Source organism: Microcebus murinus, chromosome 4 (assembly GCF_040939455.1).
Source record: "Microcebus murinus isolate Inina chromosome 4, M.murinus_Inina_mat1.0, whole genome shotgun sequence".
NCBI lineage: Eukaryota > Metazoa > Chordata > Mammalia > Primates > Cheirogaleidae > Microcebus > Microcebus murinus.
Window position 1 is genome coordinate 10,432,718 of NC_134107.1, and position 26,095 is coordinate 10,458,812.

Consider the following 26,095-nt stretch of genomic DNA (forward strand, 5'->3'; position numbering starts at 1 on the left):
TCGGTGACAGAGTGGACAAAAGCCTGCGGACCAGGGAGAGCACGCTGGTGGCTGCCCGGCAGGAAAGGAACGTGCGCTGCAGTAAGCTGCCAAGGTCGAGGGCTTATTTGTTACAGCAACGGACCTCACGCTACCAACGCACATGCGTGGGCAGTTGCGGAGTCCAGACAAAAGCAGCACCGCCTGGTCTCCTTTCTGCAAGCACAGTGGACCGTCCGACACGAACTCCGTCCTGGAGAGGCACCAGGCAGGAGCCAGAACAGCAAGGTGCCGTCCCTGCCCTCAAGTGGCCTGCACTCTGGCAGGCCGGGGTGGCCGGGGGACATGCTCGTCATCAACCAGCAGTCTCCCAGAGCGCCGCCCCCCGCCAGCACTCCTCACGTGCACAGCACACGGCCGGCGTGGCGCTGTGCCGTCAGGCCTCCAGGCTGGTGCACGCAGAGAGGTGAGATCGTGTTAACTGGGGCACACCTGTCTCTCATGCACAGTCAAAACAAAAGCCACAGTCACAACCTGCCCCCGACTTTTCACACGCATCCTCTGGAGCCTGCACGTTCCGGAGGCAGAAGCCCACTGAGCGCTGCTGCTGGCGTGTGGGGGAGCCCGCCGGAGGCTGCGGAGCTGAGAAGCCTGGATTTGTCTCTGCTCCTCTGCAGCTCCGGGCGGACACACGTGAGGGCCAAGCCGTGGCGGTCAGCCTCCAGGACCGCCGCCCCGGTCACCCCGTGCAGGAGGCTGCTACAGGGCAAAGCTCGGGGTGTGGGGAGTCACGAAGAATGAGTCACAGTCCCAGCCTGGAGACTCCCTGTCTGGGTGCTCCTGGGGGCTGAGACGGGGGTGCTCGTGTGCCCAACGGGGGTGAAAATCCCTGTTCTGCCTGCTCCCCACAGTCGGGTGAGACAGCGCGCGGGAAGCCCGCTGGAAACAGTGAAGCCCCAAACGCACACCGTCCGAAGAAGTCAGAACTAAGGTTCAGGTCAGTAAGCACATTATACATTAGAGGCGTAACTACCAAACTGTCGTGGAACTGAGCCAAACCTGCATCATGTTTTAAAAGAGGGTCTTACTCTGTCGCTCGGGCTGAAATATAGTGGAAGGATCACAGCTCACTGCAGCCTCCAATGCCTGGGCTCAAATGATCCTCCCGTCTCAGCCTCCTGAGTAGCCGGGACTACAGGCACATCACCATGACCAGCTATTTTTAGTTTTTTGTTTTTTTTTTAGAGATGGGGTCTCGCTATGTTTTCCAGGCTGGTCTTTAACTTCTGTCCTCAAGTGATCCTTCAGCCTTGGCCTCCCAAACTACGGGGATTATAGGCGTGAGCCACCACGTCCAGCCTGAACTTGTATCACTGAATCAACCAATCCACCAGGGTCACCATCTGACTCTGCTGTTAGTTATCCCCTGTCTAATGACCGTCACCAGGTGACAAGGACTCAGTTGGCCCCATTCACAAGCATCAACTGCCCGAGCAGCCACTTCTTCACTGTGTTGCTCATTCCTTGAATCATGGACGTATTTCATTTAATGTCCATGAATGGGATTTACCAACTAAATATTCACTCCACAATAAAACGGTGGTGCCACACACCACAGAAACACACACACAGAAACAACTTCCGAGGGCTCAAACAAGGCTGTGTAGAAAAGAGCTTGCTAATTGAAAACATTTAAAAAATATTTTGTACCATCTTACCTATTCCATGTGTATTCAAGGTCTGCTAATTTCAACATCCAAAAAAGCTACAAAAAGCACTAGCGTGAAAGAAAAAAAATGTCCATTTTTTTGGATCTTAAACGAAGTGGACTTCATTTAAGATCTAAAAACCCTTTTACTCATTAAAGACATACAGTGCACCCTTGAAAGACATGTGTTTGAACTGTGCAGGTGCACGTATATTCAGATTTTTTTTCAACCAAATGCAGGCTGACAATACAGTATCCGCAGGATATAAAACCCGCATGTACAGAGAGCTGATTCTGTTTACACCGGTTCTACAGGGCTGACTGCGGGACTTGAGTATGTGCAGATTTCAGCATTTGGGGGGCAGGTGGGGGTTGCAGTCCTGGAACCGACGCACAATAGGTAGAAAATGAAAAGGCAAGTCACAGACTGGGAAAAATATTTGCAACACATATCTGACAAAGTACTTATAAGCGGACTATCTAAAGAACTCTTACAAATCAGTAAGGGAAAGATAAACATCCCAGTTAAATATAGACAAAAACTGAAAGAACCTAAACATATAGCAAATAAGCATATAAAAAGTGTTCAATAACACTAGTCACCAGAAAAATGCAAATTATTCCCACAATAAGATGCCACTTCAAACCCATTAGGATGGCTGTAATTAAAGAGGCTGATGTTATTAAATGTCGATGAGAAAAGGGAGCAACTGGAACTCTCCTATGCTGCTGGCAAGAGCATGAAATGGGACGGCCGTTTGGAGACCCGTGTGGCACTTTTTCATAAAACTAAACACACTCTTCCCATGTGACCCAGCAGTTTTCCACCTGGAGAAATGGAAACTACGTCCGCAGAGAATCGTACAAAACCTTCCCTGCCCCTTTGTTTGTATTAGCAATCCACACGCCCATCGTCCGGAGAACGGGCAAGCTGCGGTATAAACGGGGAACCGGAAGTGTTCTCAGCAATGCAAATTCACAAACTACTGGTGCCCGCAGTAAAACAGCCGACAGCACAGGAGTTAGGTTGGGTGAAAGAAGTCAGGCCCAGGAGAACAAGCTGTGGGGTCCCATCTAGGTGAAATCCAACAACAGGCAAAGCTGATCTATGGTGACAACAATCAGAATCGTGCCTGCCTCTGGCTGGGAGGCAGCCTGAGAGAACTTCCCGGGGTGAGGAAAATGTTTTGTATAGCTCAACTGCATTGGAGACACAGGCGTGTACATTTGTCAAAATGGATTATTCTTGTAATCTGTGCATTCTACTGTATGTGGATCGTACATCTATAAAAGATGTTAATAAAAAAGGTGGTGTTAAGTCATAATCTTAGAAAGCCCAGGGTGAATAGGAACCGCTCTGGAGCCCTCCCTACCCTCCTGTCTCTTTGTGCTGTTCTCCGGGGGGGGGGACCTGGCTCCCCCCAGGGTGCAGGGAAGCCTTCCCCATCTGACTCACGGCCTCCGAGTGACAGTAGAGTTATTATGTTCATTTTCTCACCGTCTGTGTTAGGCAGAAGGATGGCTCCCCACAAAGATACCCACGTCCTAATCCCCCGAACCTGTGGACATGTCACCTAGACACAAAAGGAGATCAAGGCTGCCAATCAGTTGACCTGTCCTGGATGAGTCAGGTGGGGCTAACCGCACAGTGGAAAAGGAGGAGGAAGAAGGGACAGGCAGAGAGACACACGAAAGAAAGACGAAGGGGCCACGTACCAAGGACCACTATAGCCCCAGGAAGCTGGAAAACACAGAAAAATGGATTTTCCCTTAGAGATTCCAGAAAGGAACACAGCCCTGTGGACACCCAACATCAGCCACGGTGACAGCCACGCCTGCATCGCCCAGGTGGAGAATCTGCTTTATCGCGGATGCTGCCCTGCAGAGCAGAGCGTGGGCAGGAGCAAGAACACCCTTCTAGGAATCTCTGCTCCACCACGATGACTTCTTCCCACAACAAACACAAGCCACCACCCCTCTGGAAGCTCCTTCCACAGGACGTGCCCCAGCCTGGCAGGCTCCACCTGGTCCACCTGCCCCGTGCAGGCACAGAATCAGTGGGGCCGTGGGGCAACGCTGGCAGGTGGGCAGGAAGAGCCCACGACAGAGAGGAGGCGGCAGGCTGCTCCAAGTGGCCCGCCTTTTCCTGCCCGCTCTCCGGGGAGCTGCTCTTCTCCAGGGGATGGAGACGGCAGGAAGACCCCAAGGCTTCCAGATCCAGGCGTGGCAGGACCCGCAACACCACGAAAGAGTGGAGGGCGGGGCGGTCCAGCGCAGCTCTGAAATAGTGCTGGGGCGGGGGAGGTGCAGGGCCAGCTCAGGAAGAGGAGGGCCGGCTTTCCCTCCGGGTCAGGAGGGCCACAGGACAGTGCGTCAGGCGACCAGGGGTGGAGGGCTGAGCTCACAGGCTTTGCCCTTCACAGAGAAGAGGGGCTGGGCAGGCCGCTCCCAGGAGAGGGCGGGTGGGCACTGGCAGGGCCAGGAGGTCCAGTCTGCATGGGGGGGCTCAGTGTTTTTAGCTTCACACCCAGAGAAACATGTTCACACTCCTTGCTGACCATCGACCCACCCAGGCAGAGCACGTCCCAGTGTCCCTTGCAAGGTTGAGTTTGGGACATGTCCTACCTCCGTACCCCTACAGTACCATCTGCAGTCTGAGCCTGGGCAGGGAGCAGGTGAGGAGCTGCAAGAGTACACCCCCCCTGCCCAAATTCAAGTCAAGAGCTCAGACAGAAAACCTGTCGAGCCCCGTGACAAAGACTGCAAAGCCAGCCAGGTCCACGGAGACCCAGTGGACTGGGAGACAGCGCCAGGCTTTGCAGAGCAGATGATCGGGGGCAGGGGGCTACCTGGTGAGCACCTAGACTGAGAACCTCAAAAACGGGGCAAAAGACACATCTGAGCAGAGCTCAGAGGCCACAGGGTCTGCCCAAGGACACACGGCAAGGTCAGTGACCACAGCGTGCATGTGGCTGCTTCCGACACGTGCACGGCGAGCCTGGGATTCTACAAAAAGCCAGAAACCGCTCACACACACGTGCACCGATTTCTTCTCACAAGACAGGGCTTCGCTTTTCCCCGACTCTCACATGCATATTTTTTTTTCCTCGGTAACCGCTTTACATAAGTGGTCTCCTCTTAACATTTTAATCAATGCAATCTTTTGGCAATCAATTTAAAAGTGATTTTCAGCAAGCGCTATATCTGGAAGTTCTCAGAGAGATGCTGGGACGGCTTCCCGCCTCGAAACACCCAAGTCTTTCGAGCAGTTTTCACGGGGGCGTTCAAGGTGCGGCTCCCGGGGAGGCACGGGAGGTTCTCGCCTGCAAGTGGGGAGCTGCCTGTTTTACGACATTGCCACAAGAGATCGGAAAAGAAGTTCAACCAACCCCCTCCCAAGCCTCTCCCTGACGGCTGGAACACACGGGCCAAGTTTTCTGGGACGTGCGCAGAGCAGCCTTTTCACTGAAAGCTTCCACACCATCTTGTACGGCGTTTCTGGCTGGGGCGGAGCCCAGGGGAATGGAATCTGCCTCCAAAGATCTGGAGCAACCCTGGGTCTGCGGCACAGCCCCCCACCACGGCGCGGCGGCCGTGTCCTGCCACAGGCGCTGGCGTCGCGGACGGCGCCGGCGCAGCAAGGGTGGGCCAGCAACGCGGCGCCCGCCTTACCTGCCTGGCCGTCCCGGGGCCTGCACTGGACTTCCTCCACGCACTCGGCCGGGAACCACCCGGTGTGGCCGCGGGCGCTGCCTTCCCAGAAGCCGCCTTCGCCGATGCTCAGCACTAGAGCGACAGAAAGGGAGAGGAGTTAGTGGGGGCCGGGGGTGGGGGGAAGGGGCGAGCAGCGCAAGGGGGGTCGGGCAGAGGCAGGAGTGCCAGCGTCTCCTTGGCCAAGCCCCGCCCTCTGACCACGCCTCCTTCAGCCAAGGAGGAGGAGGAGGAGGAGGAGGAGGAGGGGCCCTGGCAGAGCGTCCCCTCCAGCCCACAGGTGTCCCTCGCCCGTTAGGTGACGGGAAGAGAACGAAGCACTGACGTCCTCGTGGCCATGCACGTCCCACGCCTCGTGCCAGAGCATTGAGGTCTGCGGCCGCCATGTGGCATCTCTGGGTGTCCCACGTGGGACAGGACAGGGGTGACTGGCTGTCCCCACCACCATTGACTCCGGATATAAACGTGGGGCCACCTCAAAGGGGAGAGGAGACGACGAGGTCACGCCTGCCCCGAGAGCCTGGGGAGGGCCGGGGCAGAAGAGCCAGGGAGAATAGCCGCCGTCCCGCTCGGTCTGGGTCCTGGAACCCAGCTTGAAGAACGAGATCCCAGCGAAAGGCAGAGAAGCAGCCGCGCGATACTGTCTTGACTCCAAACGGAAAGGGCTGATTGACAGGCTCGTTTGGAAGTCCTGGCCCACCGTCGTGCCATGCCGGCTTCATAGTTACGTGGTTGCTGGCAAGGATGGGGGATTTCTTTCCAATTTGTGGTTGAAACAAACCAATCTGCTTAGACAGCAAGGATGGCTGTGTCCTAGCAACCTGTCCTGGAGGACCCTCGTGCACAGCTGGGCAGGTGCGGCCACCCCAGCCTGCAGGGTGGGGGGCTGGCGAGACCAGGAAGAACCATCCCCCCAGCCCGGCGCCACCGTGGTAATGTCAGCTGGAAGCACAAAGCGTATCTGCTCTCACGCTCGGCTGCTGAGCAGGGGTGGGAAACCCAAGCCCAAAGACACCGGGGGTGGGGGAATGTCACCAGGACCCTTCACAATGCCCCCTCGCCCCACTGTGACAAACACTTTGGCCGTAACGGCAGAGCTTGTGGTGGCAATGCAGGAAAAGGGGGATCTTTCTATGTTGGGACTCTGGTGCTGGGGACCCCCCCTCGTACCCTTGGCCCCCCAGATGTGCAATGGAGAATCAATATAATCTCTCCAAGCTCCACGTTCCTCTAAATTACTCCAGATCTGCGGGCACCACTGCGCAAAGAGGGATCAGGGCACCGAAAGTGTTTTCCTCTAGCCTCTTTTTAACCTCAGAGGCCAGATAAAGAACCACTCAGCCCACGACTTTGAAAGTTAATGGAACTGAAAATCCTGGCTTTGTAAGTTCTTGCCTAATAATCCAAAGAAACGACCTTACTGAAATAGACAAGCAGCATCCCAGGTGACCAGGATAATCGTAACCGCCTGAAGCCATTTCCTCCCCAAATCACTGCTGCACCCTGAGGCTCCACTCGGCCTGGCTGCCCAGCACGAAGTCCCAGCAGAGTCCTGAGTCTGAGAGGGTCATCGGAGCACAGCCTGGGGCCACGATGGGGGGTCGGGGACCCGCCCCTGGGCCGTATGAGCTAGTACCCACGTACAGACACGCCCTCCTATTGCCCAGGCTGCGGGCAGGTCATTCTGCTGTTTTACAAGGGTGGGGAGAAGGGACCGAGCAGGTAGAGATTAAAATCTTCTTCGGTGGAAGCTCTGCCACACCTTATCTATGTGACACTTGGGGCAGCTTCTTAATCGCTCTGTGCCTCGGTTTCCTCATTTGTCAGATGTTAGCTCACAGCATTGCTATGTGTAGAACAGGCACATTAGCCAGAATGGGAAGAGGACTGCATCACCCCTGCTCGCTTCCTCCCAACTCCCTCCCCGGGAGAACAATGCACTCTAGCTCCATGTTTAACCTCTACCCAGCACAGGCTCCTGGGCGTGTTCCTGCCGTCAGGAGACCAACAGCAGACGTGAAAGGCTGCTTACAGTGGCGTGAGAGCACGAGAGATTCACGCAACAGAGCAGAGGGGACGCCCTGAAAAGAGTTGTTACCTTCGGGGACATGGGGGAAGAGAAAACAGGATCTGTGCTGAGACCAGATGCAGGACCGGGGATGTGGAGGCCAGGGGCCACTCCTGGGTGTCTGGCTGTGCAAATGGCAGCTGGTGTCCTCTTTGGAGACGGGGAGGAAGAACGTGGGGGTGGGGAGAGGACGTGGAGGCAGGACTCTGGGGTCCCCTTCTGAGCATCCTGTGCCTCCAGCAGGCAGCATTTCACAGGCTCATCTGCTCCTAAGTAGCCACGCGTGAGTCCTGCACACACATGTGCTGGGCCCTGGGGCGCACATCTGGGCTCTCACACTCGCGTTTTTGCCTGCAGGGCAGGTTTCAAATGCTTCCCTGATGGGAACACCTGCATGCAGGTAGGAAGGGCTGCTCCTTACACGGAGAAGACGGAGCTAGGTGTGGCTCCTATTGAAAAGTGAAAGCTTGGCACCCGTGCACCGAGAGGTGCAGGACAAGAGGCGTCCTCTCCATGGTGTGGAACAAGGAAGAGCTCCGGACCGGGAGGCGAGAGACTTGGGTCCACCGCCAGGATGCTGAGGGACCTGGGGCGGGGTCCCCCACTCTCTCTGTGGCCTCACCTTCTCCTTGGGCAGCACAAGAGAGCCAGGCCAGGAGGATTCTGGAATTCCACCTTCCCCACTGCAACCCCCTCGGGCTTCAGATGCACCAGAGAGGGCTCTGTCCCCGGCCCCCAGATGAGCAGGGGAGCAAGGACCCGCAGGACTGGCTCTACCGCAAAGGAGCAGGCGAGGATTGTCCCAGCCAAGCCCGGGGGGCAGAGGCAGGCTGAGAAGCAAGGCGGGGGCAGGGCAATGACTGAAATGGGTCTCAAGAGGCTGAGGAAGCTCCAGGAGAAGAGGCAGGTGCTCCGAAGGGCAGGACAGAGAATGGGGTGAAAGCACCATGCCCAAAGCATTGCCACTGGGGGGGGGGGGGCACGTACAGCATGGTCTGGGGCCCCCATGAACCTTGCAGGAAGTGAGGACCGTCCCCAACGCTATGTCCATTCCAGCATAGACGATGCCACTCCCCGACAAAGACACACAAGTTCGCTTGCAAACTGGAAATCAACACTAACCCCCTGCACTGGATCAGCCGGGGCAGAGGCCACTGCCCGGCACCCTGCTGTGCTCCGCCTCCTCCTCCCACAACAGGAGTGAGACCCAGTGTTGGCCACAAGGGGTCCACGCCAGCCCACCCCGCCTGGACATGGAAACCAGCCAGGCCCCTGAGGAGCTGGGAGGACCTGACACCCACCCTTTCCCCTGCCCTGCACCACACTTCCTTGTTTGGAATGCAGCCCTGGGCCGTCTTCAATTTCAAGCCACGCAGGGCTTTCTGTATGTCTGTGGTCTTCAGTTTAAACGCGGCCAGGACTTACGTGGGCCGGGGCTCGGTGGCCGGCGGGGGGCGGACGCCTGCAGGAGCAGCCTGGGGAGGCTCCTGAATGCCTGCTGCCCTGCCTCCTCCCGGGCCACCCTTGCTCTCGCTCTGTCCCCTCCTGCCAGGCTCGGCGACCCCAGGGGCGCCACCACACCCAAGTCCCAAGTACTGAGAGCATGCAGGTCTCCCCTGGGCTTCAACTGTGCCGAGCCCTGGCATAGCAAATGCTCCCCAAACTGAGCATGTCCTCTTGGGAATGGAAGATGGCCTTGCTGGCCACCCCCGGCGGCCCAGAGCCACCTTGCCCCACTGCCCCCCTTTATACCCAGACAACCCACCAGGGAGTTCTCCAGATGCCGACCCTGCTTCCATGCCCCTCCTGCCCGGGTGATGAGGCAAGCCCCCCGCCCCCCATCAACCTGCCTCTAAGTCCCCCCAAGGCTGGGCTCTCGACTGAAGAGGTGCCCAGAGGGGAGGGGGCTTTCTGCGGCACACACAGCACCTGGTGTCCACGGCTGTGGGCCTGCGGCTGAGTGTCCCCAGCTCTCAGGAATGTCCTCACCTCAGGGAATGGTCCTCCAGCCCCCCAATTGGCCCCCTCACCTCCCCAGCCAGGCCGGCGGGGCGGGGCACGCTCTGGGCTCTGTCTGTCCTGCCGTCTTGTGCTCAACGTCCTGTCCCCCAGCCCTACTCCTTCTAGCACTTTCCACACTCTGCTTACAGGTCACCTGGTTTGAGAAGCTCCCATCATACCTTAGGGCTGGGTGAGGGGCTCTCCCTGGGGACCCGAGCACCCTGGCATTTGCCGTGCTGTGTCGTGGGCTCATGTTTCCTGCCTACCAGGGTGGGAGCCCCCCGCAGGCAGGGACAATAACGAGGCTTCCTCAGGCCCCCACATGGCCTGGCACTGCAGGGGTTCACTGTGTGTCTGCAAATTAACCCCCAAACGGGCACCATCACTGTGTTATGTGCTGCGCCAGAAGGCAGAGGGGGTGTGGCGACTCCCAGGGAAGGGACACGTAGCGGCCCAATCCCAAGCAATGGGAGACACGAGACAGCTGCTGGTCTGGGAAGAGAAGCAGGATGGAGGCATCAGCGTGAGAGGATGTGGGGCCCAAAGCCCACACTCCACAGCTCAGAAAGTGCAGGTCGTGTGCACATCCACCCTCCCACCCACCCATCCTTCCATCCCCCCACCCATCCACTTTGTCCGTCCATCCATCCATTCATCCACCCACCCGCCCATCCTTCCATCCCCCACCCACCCATTTTGTCCGTCCATCCGTCTATTCATCCACCCACCCGCCCATCCCATTCATTCATTGATCCATTCACGAATCCGCCCGTCCGTCCGTTCATCTGTCCCTTTCCAAGCCCTGTGCCACGTGCTGCCGAAACAAGAACAGGAAGCGGTCCTGGACTACGAGGGGTCCGCGATATGTCACAGTCGGGAACACGGCAAAATCACCTGGGGAGCTTGTAATGTTCGGATTCCAGCCCTGTCCTTGGAAGCTCCGACTCTGCGGGTCTCGGGAGGGCGGGAGGGCTGCGTGTTTACTGAGCTCCCGGCGTGGCCCAGACGAGGGAGCTGGGGCAGCACAGGCTGAGACGGCGCTCGGGAGCTCGGCCCTGCACAAGAACTACCGGGGCGGGAGGGAAGGACGTGCCAGGCACAGGCAGGGACAAAGAAGAGCCCTAGAAGTCACAAGGAAGGAGGGCCACTGGGGGAACGGAGTAGGTCCTCCCTGCTCTTGGACACCCCTTGTGTCAGGAGAAGGCGGGGGCATGCTTTCCCAGGTACCCGGCATCCACCGTCCACTGGGACATTAACCTCTGCCCCTGTGGAGCTGAGTGGAAAAGAGGCAAACAAAGTGAGACCAGCGTTGGAGCAGGGAACTGCTGTGTTACTGGCAGGACCCCAGGGCCACCGAGGCCTATCACAGCCGCCCTGCCCACCTGCCGCCCAGGACCCAGCTTCCCCTGCAAGGAGCGCGTGCAGTTCTCTGGAAGCCCTGCCATAGCCCCTGCCCCTGCGGTCAGGAAGCTGGGTCTGCTGCACCCCTGCGGTGGCTCCTCTGAAGTCAAGGGGACAGATGCCTGCAAGGTGACCATGGCCCCCCAGGCAGAGATCATCTCAGCCTGCCTGTCACTAAGCACTGCCAGGCAGGCAGCAAGGATGGCAGGGCCACCACGGAGACAAGGTGCTGACAGCTTGGCAGGAAGGAAGCGCAGGCTCCCAGCCGACAGCACAAAGGGGCCCCGTGCCAAGCGTGTGCAAATGGCCTGCGCGGCCCACGCAGCTCTCTGCTGAGAACAGCAGTCCTCCGCGATCACCCTCTGCCGTGTGAGCTCTGGAGCTGAGCTCCATCATCTCCGTTCTCTCCGGAGACAGGCCCGGCGCCCCGCACGCCCCATACCTCCGCACGCCTCCAACGAGGGGTGGGCTGCGGGCTGGGTCTGGAGTTTGGGGAGGGGGTTGCTGGGCCCGAGCGTGCTGGTGTGGGGTGCAAAGGAAGCAGCCAGGCCCAAGGAGAAGCCAGGCAGGCCCAGACCCTGGCCATGGCCAGGAGGAGTCACAAGACCGTGCGTCTTTCCTTGTTTGGGGTCATTCTGTGGGAGCACAGGGAGCTGGGGACACTCCGGGGCCCCCAAAACTGCTGGGGAAAAGGCGTGGGGTGCAGATTTGTGTGCACCGTCTCCCATGGGGGTCTCGCCCACCCTGGGCCCTCTGAGTCCTGGGTCTCCATCTCCGCCCGGCCCCGCCCTCCCCGTGGCCCGAGGACACACCTGGCACCAGCAGCTCAGTCACACCAGTCTCCTCCCTTCTCCGCTCCTGTCACCATCCCTGGTTTATGGAGAAGGATGCAAAGCCCCAGGGAGAGTGACTGGCCCTGGTCACCAGGTCACCAGGTCACCAGGGGGTTTTATAGGCTCCTGCCGGAAGGCTTGGCTCTGATCGGGAGACCCACATGGGCCTGGGGCGTGCGCGGCAGGGGGATCCTCGGGGGATGAAGGCCCAGGGCTATGGGCCAGGGGCTCAGCCGTTTTGGAGCCTGGGCTGGGTGGGGAGAACCGGGTGATGTTTTGGGGTCACATGGCAGAGGGGGCCACATGGTGGAGGTCAGAGCGGGTTGCAGCCTGTGCTGAGTCTTCACACGACCCCCACCTCGCTGGCCTCCCAAGCAGAGACGCTGACTCAGGGGGCTGCCTGACCGGGAAAAGCTGCGGTTATTTTCGGCATAGCTACCCAGTGCTAATTAGGCAATAGCTAATTAGCAGCGCTGGGGACCTGCCCCTTCCCCAGGTCTCTCAGAGCAGTGTCTGCTCCCGCTCCAGTGATGGCTGAGCTTGAGTTCCGCTAGAGGACAGACACAGGCCTCTGCGGGGTAGTGCAGGAAGGTCCCTGAGCCTGGGCTCCCCCAGCCTCCACTGCCCCCCTGCCCTGGCCCGGCCCTGCCAGCTCCACTCCCAGGCTGGGAGGAGCTCACAGAAGCAGCATGGCCACAGTACCACCAGCTCAGCCTGACGCGGGCCTCCCGGCTGCACCCCCCGGACGCCCTCCTGCACCCCACGGGCCCGTGGGAAGTGAGGGGAAAGCACAGCAGAGGCGGCAGGCACTGGGCAGGCGGTTCCCCACGCAGCCCTCGGGGCGGACGGAGCTATAAAAACAGGCTCCGGTCCAGGGAAAGCCGTGCACTCGGCAGCCGCATTTTAAACACCATTAGTGAATGAGGTGCCTCGCTGGCCACCAGCCAACCACGTCTAACACGGCAGCGACCTGGACACCACTGGCGAGTCACCACACCGTCATGTCACCGGACATGATCAACGTGCGGGGAAAGGAGTCTACTCTGTGATTTTATTATTAAAGTTCAAAATGGTAGGTCGTGTCCATTTTTACATTTATAATTTCGAAACCAACAAAAACACCATGCTAGACCATATCGAGGCAATTCCGGCACTTTCGCATATGGCTGCGATGGACAGAGACCGTAATGGGCACCACCACTGAAAAGAGCTCTAAACCCGAACGAGATGCAAAGAGCAGCCGCCTGAAGGGGCTGGAACCGAACAGAAGCAGCCGGACTCTGGTGGGGACACAGCCGTGCCCGGAGCAGAGGGGAGGGAGCTACACGAGAAAGTCCCTTCTCCGCGGCCTTTAACCTGGCTGAACAGTCCGCACGGCAGGGCCAGCGCTGGACGGGCACACGGGAAAACCCTGCAGCGCGAACAGCCTGGAGAGGTGGGAAGGTGGAGCCAGGAAGCCACGCACTCCAAAGAGCGTGGGGAAGAGGTCCTCACAGGGACACAGGCGGAGAGGGGGCTGCAAACTCACACCCCTCTCCCGCCTCCCCGACAGACCCCTGAACAACACATGCACAGAACGGGCTAGAGGTGGCTCAGCTAAACCTGCGGGACCTGACCAGGCATATACAGCAGTCACCTGAGCAAACTGCTGCAAGGACAGGAAGAATCTCATGGAGGAAGAATATCTGAAACTGGAATCTCTACGACGCAACGTGCTGATGTGCAGAACACAACAAAAAATCACCAGACACGCGAGGACCCGAGAGAAGGAAACGTGTTCTCAAGAGAAGAGAATCAACTGAGCCCGGACCCAAGACGAACCTGACGTTGGGACCGACACACAGGGACTTCAGAGTGAGGCTTACGCCACTCTACGACATTGTCGAACACGTGCTTTCGGTGAGCAAAACGTCTCAACAGGAATAGGAGGTCTTGGCAAATAAAAGGAAACAATAGTATAATACAGACGGAAACTCTAGCAAACACAAAAGTTCTCAGTTACAAAACTCACTCACTAGGCCTGCCCCGACACCTCATGGATGGATTTAATAGCTGAAGGGACGTTTCAAAGGAAGGAGGAAGTGAACTAAGACACAGATCGATAAAAATGATCTAGCGTGAGGAAAAATTGATTGAGAAAAAAGTAAATAGGGCTCCGGGGGCGTGTTGGATGCTATCAAACGATCGTATACGTGCAGCTGGAATGTCGGAAGTCGAGAGACAACGGGCTCTCCCTTCCCCAGACTAGTCCGGGTAAAGTCGGCCTGATTAGCGCCTGGAACAGGGAGGGGAACTGAGTCAACCACCACAGCGGCCACTCGGCGGGGAAGTCAGGATTCGAGCCTGCTCTATCGACCCCAAAGGCGCACGCTCTCCACCCCGTGCCAAGCATCTCCTGGAAGGCCGTCCTCCAAGCGCGGAGCCCAAGCTCGCTGGGCACACTGTGCTTTTCCTGCTCCGCCCAGCAAGCTCCAACCACCTGGGAGGCCCCTGCAGCCCACAGCTGCTCTTCTCTGGCTCCCTCCCGTGGAGCTTCAGCTGAGGCCTGAGACCCCCCACCACCAACTTCCCTCTGACCCGCACACACCACCACGGCGTCCACCTCCTGAGATGCCTCACATCACATACCTCGTCTCCCCGGGAAAGAAACCGTCGCTGGCTCCCTAGTACCTTGGGAACGAAGTCTACCTCCCTGGCCTGGCATTTATGGCGGCCTCAGGAGGCTCTTTAGCCACAGCTCCCAGGGTCCTGCTCTGGAAATCTCTTCTCCCAAGCCGGTAGACGTCCTTCCTTTGAATGCTGCAGGCCTCCAGGCCTTGGATCACGTCGGACCGTCTACCGGGGCACCCCAAACCGACCCATGCTAGGCCTGCCCCGACGCGGTGCCTCCTGGCTCTAGGCGGTTTCTGGCTGGAGAGGAGCTCTGGCCATCAGTGCCCCCGTCCGACCCTTCCCTGCACTTCCCACAGCGGAATCTCACTCCAGACGTGCACTGCGTGTGTTGTCCTTCCTCCCCGACAGACCCGGCACTGGGGACAGGGCACTCTGTCCCCCACTCCTGCCCTCCCAGGGCTCTGTAATTCCCATGGGGGCCCTGCAGAGGAGACGCCTTGGACAGTCCCCCCAGCAGGCCAGCTGTGGGGGTGGGAGGTAAGTCAGAAAAGCCTTGGGGGCCCTGGCCTGCCCCAGAAGCAGAGGATGACCGGCAGACACTGACCTTTGACCCTGTCGCCGCGGTGAAGGGGGATCTCGCCATCGACTTGGGGCTGGTATGGCTTGACGACGACGAACAGCCTTCCGGGCACGGCGCTGTAGAGCTTCCTCTTGGGCCCCGGGTACTCGAAGGCCGAGAGCGGGTCCTTGTTGGCACCAGGGGCGAAGGGCGACCTGGGTGGGGCAGAGGGCAGAGAGAGGAGGTCAGAGGCCACGATCCGGGAGCTGCGGCCAGTGGGCTCAGCAAACGTGGCTGCACCTCCAGCTGCCACGCCGTAACTGGAGACGCCGGACAGTGACGGGGACGTGAGCAAGCCAGGGGCTGAGTCTGTGGTGGAAAGACTTAAGTGGATCCCGCAATCCCACTTCCGGGTGGATCCGCGGAAGAACGGGAGCCTCAGAGAGACGCCTGCGCGCCTGCGCTCATAGCAGCCGTCCCCAACAGCCAGGGCAGGAGCCGCCCAAGCGCCCATCGACGGGTGAATGAACAGACAAAGCGCCGTCCCCCCAGACGGCGGGATGTCACTTGGCCTTCAAAGGGAAGCAGATGCCCGCACGTGCTACGGCACGGACAGACACGGACGGCAGTCACATTCGTGGACACAGAAAGTAGAAGGGTGGCTGCCAGGGGACGGGGAGGGGACGGGGAGTAAGTGTCTAATGGGGACAGAGTTTCGGTTTGGAAGGTGAGAAAGTTCTGGAGACGATTGGTGGTGCTGTCCGCACGGTGATGTGGATGTGCTGACCACCACGGGACCACACGCTTGCGAATCGTTCAGGTAGCAGGTTCTGCGTTACGTGCATTTAACTGCAACCGAGGAAGAAAGACGGGTGGAGGAGCCGTCAAGGCGAGCCCTGGCCGCCTCCCGCCTGTCCCAGAAGACGTTTTGTCCGCCTCACCGTGAGCACGCATCCCGCCAGCGAGGAGACACCAGAACCTTCTATCAAAGCGGGTCGGGATCGTGGCGCACCACCCACTCCTAGACCCACTGGGGACCCACGCGAGAGGAACTTATATCCGCTCTTGCTTTGTGCCATCGATTTGGCAAAGGGCCTGCATCTCCAGGCCGCCTTCCGCACCTGACTGCAAGACGCGCCTTACCTGAGCCCACGGCACGACGCGCGAGACAAAGGCTTTCACAGATAAGCCCACAAAAGGGCTTTTCCTAACGACACGGCTGGACGGGAGGCAAGGGCTGACTTCCCAGGACAGGGAGAGAGGGCACACCCACCGCCCGCCCTGGGCCGGTGAGACCCAGGGGGCATCACCTCGCTGCTTGTCTCAGGAAACACAGCCTCACGGAGGAAGCTGCAAGGGATTGCAGGACAACGTTCTAGAGTGTTCTGCTCGGCAAGAAAAGCAAAGCGTTCACCTGTGGCTGGTGTCTTCTAAGAGGGCATCCAGCCTCGAGGACGTGAGTGGAAGATTAGTATCACCTGGCACGTGATGGAAGGTTCCAGAATTGGAAGCACATCTGAGTCCAGGGAGAGGGTGGACACATGCCACGAATCTGTGCCCACGAGAGTGGGGTCCCCGACTGCGTCTCCTCTCAAACCACAGGTGCTGTGGCCTCTGGGACCAGGGAGGCAGCCTCAATCATTGCAGGAGGACAGGAGGTGGGCACGGGCACCAGCGCACAATGAAACAGCCTTGCAGGGAAAATTCCAGAGGCTGATGAGACCGGGCACTTTCGGTATTTGACGCAAGCGCCCACGTGCCCTTTGTACCATAAACGCGTCTGCGCTTGGCAAATCCACAGAAGCGCACAGCGCCCTGCTCTGTCATGCTTCTTGCTTTCTACTCGGCACCATGACCGTGAGGTCTGGCCACGGGACCCGCGTGGATGTGTTTGAGGAGCCCGGTCTGCGGGTGAACTCGGCCGTGGCAGGCTCAGTTCCAGCCGACTGTCCACTGCTGGCAGGGGGAGCCCGGGACCGAACATGAGGTCTGTCCGCCTGACCCCACAGTCCAGGACTGTCCTTGGCCTACGTGGGGCACAGACAGGGTAGGACACTGGGCTGAGCCACCTGACCTCTTCTATGACATGTGGGAGGCTCGGACACATACCTGGGCTCCCAGAACACTGGGCGGGGGCAGGCCAAGGGCAGCTGGGACTCACCTGTCCCCAGGGACGACATTCCCCCTCCCAGGGTTTTCTCCAATCTAGTCAAAGCCATAGACACGGAGGCCACAGACTCCTGGGCGCACAGGTGGCCCGTGTGAGCTGTCAGCTCCAAGCAGACAAGGTGGAACCCACAGGCAGGGCATGGCCTCACCACACCCCTCCTTGCTCGACCCGCCACACATCAACCTGCGCAGCCAGGAAAATCCACCCTGGGATTGTCCCAAGAAGCCGCGATTCCCCTTCGATGATGCCGTTATCCCTAAACACCTCAGAGCTCCTGCAGTGGCAACTCCTGCAAGAGGCAGGTCGTGCGACCCCCCGTCCCCAGGTATGGCTCAGCGAGCCAGGTGCCTGCAGAGAGGAAGGACGCCAGGCCCTGCCTGCGCCATGAGAGGGTGCGGGAGATGCAAGGACAGCCTGCCAGGTCCCCACCGGCGAGGCCCACCAAGGCGTCTGCGCGCCCTGGCATCTCGGCTCATTTATTCGATCACCTCAATGCGGGCTGACGCGGGCTGGACCGGCCCAGGACGGAGCGCAGAGAAACGAGCCCAGGGAGAGACGACCGCCTCCTCCGGCCCTGAGCGTCCCCGGCTGTCTGCCGTCTGGCTCCCAGGCCGGGGCGGAGGTGAGTCCTGGCAACCAAGGGGACGCGGTTCTCTGCAGTAGCACACGTGTCCCCGGGGGCACCTGACTATTCCACCTGGCGCCTAGGGGTCAGGAGGGGCGGTGGCTCTGGGAGAGCACAGCACCCCAGGGTGAACATTCCTCCTCTCCCCAGCCCCCCCCAGACAGAGCACCTGGCCCAGCCCTAACGCACCTGCCCACACCTGCCTCAGGTGTCACATGCAGGAGGCAGCAAGGCCGGTAGCCACGTCGTGGCTCTGTGGACAGTCTGAACCACCACTCACTCCCGGGGGCATCTGTGTGACCTTGAGTGAGTCACTTTATTTCTCTGAACCTTGATTTCTTCATCTATAAAATGGGTGGAGGAGGGCAGAGGCTGCTGGGGACTAACGAGTGTGCAGAGGGCTCAGCTCCGAAAGGCAGCTGCTGTCTCTGTCTGCCAGGCTGAAACACAGGACTGTGCGGACACTGTCAGAACGGTTACAGGTGGGCTCTGATGCCCCTGGGCTGCACGGAGCCCCGGACAGCAAGCAGACTGCCAGGCCAGCTGAGCCCCACAAGTGCTGAAGCACCAGGAGAGTGGTTGACCCGAGGGGGATCGGGTGAGGCACAGTCCAGAGGGAAGAGCAGCAGGGACCCTGCTGATGGTGGCCGGGCAGGGCAGGGGGTAGGCCGTGTCACAGGGCTTGCAGGGGCCGCTCTCAACTGCTGTTTGGCTGATGTAGCAGCTGCTCAAGCCAGGAGCTTGGAAACAAGTGGGGAGCCCATCTTCTTAGAGGACCCCCACTCCAACACGGCTTCAGCACACAACCCCAGGCCCCACTGCCCATCTTCAACAACAGCCTGATGGGGAGCTGAGCCCACCCAAGCTGAGAAGTCATCCTTATCATCAGAGTCAGAAACCAACCCACTCACCTACCCACCCATCCACCTACCTACCCACCCATCCACTCACCTACCTACCTACCCATCCACTCATCTACTCACCCCTCCACTTGCCTACTCATCCATCCATTCATCCATCCTCTCACCTACCCACCTACCCAGCCTCCTACGCATCCATTCATCCATCCATCCATCCATGCAGCTACCCATCCACTCACCTACCCACCCATCCACTCATCTAGTTACCCATCCACTTGCCTACTCAGCCATCCATTCATTCATCCTCTCACTTACCCACCCACCCAGTCTCCTACCCATCCATCTATCCATCCATCCATCCACTCACCTACCTACTCATCCACTCATCTACCCACCCATCCACTTGCCTACTCATCCATCCATTCATCCATCTATTCACCTACCCACCCACCCAGTCTCCTACCCATCCATTCATCCATCCATTCATCTACCCACCCATCCACTCAACTACCCAGCCTGGGCAACACGGGAGGAGACCCTGTCTAAAAAAAAAAATGCATCTTTGCTCAAAGTTGTCTTATAATAGAAATTATTTACAAAAAGAAAGAAAGAATAATATGGCAAACACCTATTTATCCATACATATTTTGATCAAGTTTCAACTTTTTAAATATTTGCTTCAGATATTTCTTTTGTAAGGAAACGAAATGTTATTGATCCTGAAACCCTTCTGTATCCCTCCCAAGCCCATTCACCTCTCTCCCTCTCTAGAAGTTACCATCATGCTGAATTTGTATGTATCATTTCCATGCCTACTCATCCATCTGTTCATCTACCCACCCATCTACTCACCTACCCACCTATCCACACACCTACCCTTCCATCCGCACACCATCTATCCACCGCACCAGCCCACCCTCCCACGCACCTACCTTATCATTGATCTGAACATTATCTGTCACTCATCTGCCCAAAGTTCAGAAGGGCCCTGCCTGAAGCCCAGCTGGCCACTTGCTATCAGTCACTGGGCAGGTCAGCTACCCTCTCAAAGCCTCACTTCCCCACTGGACGTGGGGTGGCCAAGAGAGCCCTCTCTGCACGGGTGTGAGCTCCACCCCACTCCCACCCCACCCTGCTGCAGCTGGGACGTGGGAGACAAAATGCCCACCTCGCCCAGCTGGCTTCACTGGTGCCGGAGTGTGTGTGTCACGGGAGAGGGACGTCAAAGGGCTCCCGTCTGGACAGCACTCCAACCCGAAGCTCCGTGCTGTCATCCTCTTTGGGGTCAGCTCCCTGGCCCATCGACTAAGGGCCCAGGAAGGCCTTGTCTAACCGGAAGGACGGATGCTCTGTAGACCAGAGCACGGCTGTGGTCCTGGGCACCGGCAGTGACGTGCGGTCCCACAAACGCTAGAGCACCTTCTTACTCACTGTTAACTTGAACCCCACAAAGTCCCCCGAGGCGGCAGTTGGAACCGTCACCGCCACGTTGTAGGTGGGCACAGTGGCTCCACTACGGTGCCTGGGCACGACAGTGACGAGCTGGCACTCACGTCCCGGCTCCTGACTCCCAGCCCAGGGCTCCCTGCCCCATCTGGGGCCAGAGCAAGGTGCCCAAGACCTCACCTGCGTGAAGGCGCCTCATGCCTGCGGTATCTCAGAACGACGCCCTCCTGCAGGCGAGGCGGCAGGGGCCGTGCCCACGCCCCACAGGGAGGACGAGTCTGAAGTCCCCCCCCCCCGCCAGCTGCCCACGTCTTCCCTGTGTTCCGGCTATGAGCAACCAGATGGAATTCCAACCAACCCTTACTGCGAGGGCCAAATCGCTTAATTCTCCACATCACTAAAGTGGTATGTGGGTGACTTGAGCCATTTCCCAGCCATCACGGGCGAGAGGGACTGGCCTACACACTGAACTTTCTCTCCATTCATTCATTTGTTCTCCAGGGGCCGAGTGGGTGGGCCGTGAGCCGGGCACCGTGTGGGTCTCCAGACTGAGAACCCGAGATGCAGACGCAGGCCTCGAGGAGCCCACAGTGGACAGGGCAGCAGCACCGTGGGGTGCACTGCTGCGTGTCCACTGGCCAGGCACGGAGAAAGCTCTGCGGGGACGTTCGGGGCAGAATTGATGCCACACAGACCAGCGATGCAACTGGACGGGCACCGGGTGGCCCCGGCTGCAGCCTCAGGGCTGGACCAGGACAAAGGCACGGGTGGGAGCCTGTGCACGGGCCCCCGTGGCCACCCCAGGGGAGACAGAGGGGCGGGCTGATGCGCGGAGTCATGGGAGAATTAGAGATGTCAGGGGGCTGGATCACCCAGACCTGGGGACCTGCAGAAAACGGGCGCACGCAGAGGATGAGCGGAAGGAGGTGAGAGCTGCTGGCCTGGGGCCCGGGTGGCGTCCAGCACAGGAGGCCCCGAGCTCTGAGCGTCAGGTTGGCCACCCTACACCTTACTGGCCGGGCTGACGGTCGTGTTTTACACGTGAAGGCTCAGACCGCCGTCCTCCCCGTACCACCAATGTCGGCTCCCTCTCCAGCTTCCCGGGACCGCGCAGAGGACACGCAAATCAGCCTACACACGTGTCCTTTACAGCTCGCCCTGCCTCTGTTGTCCTGGTGACGGCACCCCTCAGGAGGCACCTGGGGGACTTGGGACTATGAGGAATGTCCCATCTCGCTGGCTGCAGCTACTCCTGTGCGGAGGGGCGTGGGGCGCTGGCTGGGACGATCGCAGGGCAGCCTTTAGCGGGCTTCAGAGAAGATGGTCAGATCCACCCGCCCGAGCAAGGGACCAGACCGGCCAGCGCAGGAGGAGGAATGACACATGCCCTGAGCAGGCACACGGTGCACTGAAGTCTAGAAGGCCCTGCCATCTCCATGCGACCCTCCTTGTCGACGTGAGCACCTGTCTCCTGGCTGCCGTCCACTTGGGGCGGGAGGGTCCCCAAGGCTGGCATTACTTTCCCCAGGAGAGGGGGCTGGGCACCGGCCCGAAGCTGCTGCGATCCCCCCAATACCAAGGCCATCCGCCCGTTCCATCTACCTGGACCCCCCAACGCCAGCTGCGCCTCAGCTTCCCACGGTGGGGTTCAGGGCAACAAAAGCAATTTGGGTAAATGACAGACTTTCCAGAGGCCCCACTGGGCTCTGCCAGACATGGCCGGACCCTCCAGCTCAGCCCCCACCTGTGCAAGGTGAGGGCTGCCGGCCCATCCCCGGAGGGCGGCAGCGTCCAGCCCGACAGCCAGCGGGTAGCAAGGCAGGAGGCTCTCCTCTCTGCCCAGCTAAACCCACCCAGGAAACGTCCCTCTGATGGCGGGACGGCCAGACGTTCCCTCCTGGCAGGTGAGGCTGGGGCAGCCCCCAGGGCTGGCTGCAGGTCCTGAAATACGTCAAGAGCCGTTCTGAACCTGGACGGGGCCCATCGCCACCTGGCAGCTGGCAGGGACCTCTGGTTGTGGGTGACAGGGTGGCGGACTCCTGGATTCCGGGAAAGTTCTCAGAAAGGTGGCCCAGCCATGCCAGTGGGCGCCACCAGAGGGCGCCATGCCCAGCCCGGGGAGCAGGGGCGGGCGGGGAAAGACCCAGACCATGTGCAGCTACAGTGGTTCCCACCCTCCCCGGAGCCCAGGGAGAAGGACAGAACTGTAAAAATCAAACAGGAAGAAAGAGACAGGCAGCGCAGGGATGGAAGAACTGTGGGAAATGAAAACATGGGCAGGAGAGACCTCAGGGGAAGACAGGACCTCGGGCAGGTGTGCAGCGTCCTCCCCCACCCCGCAGGGACAGCCCTGCCACAGGCTCCGGCTCGCCCGGGACGGCCCAGGGAGCCCCCACCTTCCAGGGGCGTGCCTGTGCCCAGCCCACACGGCGGCCCCCAAGACCCCTTGGAGCCCCTCCTGGGGGCACGTTGCTGGAACGCCAGCTCCCAGGACAGGCCGGGCCGGGCAAGCTCCGTGGAGCCCACTCGGCCCCTTGTGGGTGACCCACCCCTGCTCCGCGCTGGGGCGCTCCTCTACGCGGGAGGTGGGCCCTGCCCAGACCTCCAGCCCGGCTGGGAGGAGCCTGGGGGCCCTGGGTGGGCTCGGCCCCATCTCGGCTGCACCTGAGGACCTGGCCTGAGGCTGGATCAGGCCTCGCTGCCGCGTCCACTGTGTTCCTGGCTGCGTGTCTGCACCTCAGGCGGCTGTTTGGGCCGGCAGGCTCTGGCCGTGATGTGTGTGGAGCGGCCGGTCTTCCCCGTGAGCAGAGAACCCACGGAGGGGACACGGGCCTGGGCCAGCGCCCGCCTGCCCTGGACACTATGTTTCTCTCCCACCTGGCTGTCTCGGCTTCCGCCTCTTAGCCCAAGCTGGCATCCACCACCTGGACGGTGGCACCCGCTGCCTCCATCCCCTGCCCCGAGGTGGCCGGTTATGGTCTTCCTGAATCATCCGTGATGACAGTGTGGCATTCCTGAGAGTGGCAGACATGTGCGCAGAGCCTGTGACTGCTCCTATGACCAGATACGGACGTCAGCACGCGGCAGGCGTGAGATCCCACTTCACCCTCCTCACAGACCTGGGATGGAGGCGTGTATCACTCGGTCCCGTTTTACACATGAGAAACTGAGGCACAGAATAGTCAGGTGACTTGCCCAAAGCCACATGTCATGTAGGCAGTGCTGGGGGCAGACCCAGAGGCTGGCACAAGCTGGGGGATGGGCGGATGGGGGCCGACCCCATGACAGGGCCCGAAGGAGGAGGAAGCGCAGAGGATCCCCTAACCCTACCTCCCAGTCCTGACGACAACCCAGGGCACCCTCCCCACAAGTGTCCCCTGAGCAGCGGTCAGCCAGGCCACTCTGCCCCAGGAACCAGGAAAGAGTTGGCTTTTCTGCAAGAGCAGGGAGACCCACGAGGGAGGGGCTGGCTCAGAGCTTCGAGGACAAACCAGAGCAGAGGGGTCTGCCCACCTCCTGGACCCCCAAAGGCCATGGGCTGTGCTGCAAGGCCTTGTGTCATAGCCCCCATCCCCTGGGCTACCTTGAACGGCCACTGCCCTGCCCGAATTAAGGCTGTTTCCGTGCCTGGGCACAGATGTGAAGAGCCAGGCCCTGGCTCTGCAGCCAGGAAGCAGATGGCTCCAGTGCGAGCCCCATGCTGTGCCCGGCCTGCAGGACACTCAGACCCAAGTGCGGTCAGCGTGCCGGCCCACCTGCCCTGGATGGCCCACCGACGCCCATGTGCCTGACATGGACCTGGCACCTGGAAAGTGCTCAGGTAACCGCTGCCTGAGTGGTTAGCACCACAGGAACCCGCCCCCTTGTCCCCCTCTCTGTGCAAAGACCCATCGGCACCCCCAGGGCACATGGCCCTGTGCACCAGCGCAGCACCACAGTCCCCACCCTCATCCTGGGGTGGCCTCCAGGTGACACCTAGAGCAGCCGCTGCCTCCGATGCTCCATCCCACCTACCCGCCCTGCAGGCAAACGCCCCCCATGTGGTCCCATCAGAGGGGAAGCCAGGGCTGCCAGCAGGCCCCGGTTGGGACAGTGGTGCCCTGTGGGAGGGACCCGCCAGCTTATCAGTACCCCCTACCCGAAAGGGCTCTTCTCATGGTGCAGCCACTGTCACCAACAAGGAGGCAGAGGACATGGGACAGGCAGGAAGCTGGGGACCAAGCCAAGGGAGGCAGGCAGACAGGTCAGGGTCCCCCAGCAAGGACAGCACTCACTGACTTGGGACAGGCAGCAGCCCACAGTTAGGGGACCAGCCACCCTAAGGTTTGCACTGAAAATCCCATATCCCAGGCAAATCCGGACAGTTGGGCACCCTACCCGATGGTCCTGGGTGACAAAGGGGACAGTCTTGCCGAGCTCTGGGCCTTGGGCTGGACTTGGATGTGAGCTCTAGGGACCAGTGTGCACTGAGCACTCACTACTAGGGCAAGGCCCTGCGCCAGGCGCGTGGCCTGAACTCGGTGGTTTCTTCTCGAGCACAACCTGGAGTTGGTCTTGCGGGCTCCTTACTTAGTTCGTAGTTGACCAGGATGAGACACAGGGTGGGCAACTTGCCCGAGGTCACTGGGCTGCTCCATGGCCCGTGCGGGAGCACGTTTGCGTGTGTGCGCACACACGTACCTCCCCACACACCTGCACGGGACATCGGGGACACTCACACGGGGTCCCCACAATAAGCCCAGTTGCTTTTCTCTGTTCACAGCTTTTCCCTGTTGAGCTGGCGCAGGTCCCTGGTCACGCTGCCTTCGCTGCCTTATTAGATTTTGTGCTGGGGGAAGGGGACTCGCTCTTTTTAAAATTATAGTCATGATTCCGGCTAAGTGTGCGAGGTGGAATTGGCTTCCTCGGGGGAATACTTCAATTTAGCTTTCAACTGTTCTTAGCACCTGGGCCTTCTCCCCCGGGGTTACTCCAAGTGAGAATCTAGACCAGAGCCGGGGCGCCGCCTCGCCGGGCGCCCGTGAGAAGCGTCCGTGGGCTGCAAGGCTGAGGGCCAGCCTCGACCCGCCAAGCGGCAGGGAGAACCGGGTCCTTGCGGGGACGTCCCCCTGCTCCCTCCCCGGCCGCAGTCCCGAGACCTGGCCTGCCCATCGTGGTCGCAGCAATCAGCCCCTCCCGGGCCACAAGAGGCACTCGCCCTGCCTGGAACTCACGGCGGGCGGGCAGGACGGAGCCCTCCTCGGGGCACCTCCCTGACATCCCTGATCTCAGCAAGATTCCCTGCAGCCAGGCGCGGGACCCCAGGTGGCTTCAGAGGCCAGGAGGAGATGAGGAGGAGGCCGACGGGGCAGAGTCAGGGGCTGAGCACTGAGTGCCACCATCTCCAGACACACTGTGCCCACCCGGACGACACAGGCCTGCAGGCCCACGCCTGAGTGAGCACCACGCCTGCGAACCCCAGAACCAGGGGCCCCGAGTCCGCCCTCTCCTCCAGTCTGCCTGACCCAGGAGCTGGCACAGTGAGCTCACGGAGCAGCTGTGCCCGGGTGAGAGCCCGGAGGTGTCAGCAGCAACGAAGACTGTCCCTGCTGCTGACGCTTTCCCAGCCCAGACCAGTGCCCACCCGGCCTCCAGGCTCAACAATGAGTTGACTCCTGGGAAGTCCCTTCCTTGCCTGGAAATTCTGGAAGGCAGCATGACAAGGCTGAAAGTGTGCTTGGGAGTTGGTACTCTGAGTGCGAATCCAGATCCCAGCCGTCTAGGAGGCAGGAGAGTCGGGGGAGGCCCAGGACCCAGGGTCAGACGCCCGAGGGTGGGTGCTGCCCAAGACGCCACGGGCAGGGCCCCGCTCTGCCCTCCCACGTCCTTGTCTATAGACTGGGAAATGGGGTGCCCATCACCTGGGGCTGCGTCAGAGACTAAGTCACCCTCCGTGCACCTGCCGTGCCAGGCATACAGTCCCCGACGACAGCACTACGGAGACAGCCCGTCTCCAGTGCCCTGGGCTGGCCTGAGCCTCAGTGTTCTCATCTGTGCCAGAGACTCTCACTGCTACTAATGTGCGCGCTCAATTTGGTCACGGAGTGCCTGCAGGCTTCAAACGTGGCACCTGGGAGAGTGT

General features: G+C 60.0%; 1 protein-coding gene across 5 annotated transcripts in view; it reads right to left on the reverse strand.

Annotated features, from left to right (window-relative positions):
* The window catches only part of SHANK2 (SH3 and multiple ankyrin repeat domains 2), a 545,909-nt gene that overhangs the window by 272,141 nt on the left and 247,673 nt on the right, over positions 1-26,095 (reverse strand). For all 5 annotated transcript variants that reach the window (XM_076001726.1, XM_076001727.1, XM_076001724.1 and 2 more), the window contains 2 exons: positions 14,919-15,088; positions 5,360-5,473 (listed from right to left, as the gene is read on the reverse strand). In XM_076001726.1, the coding sequence (XP_075857841.1) occupies positions 5,360-5,473; positions 14,919-15,088 (284 nt within the window). The remainder of the gene's footprint in view (positions 1-5,359; positions 5,474-14,918; positions 15,089-26,095) is intronic.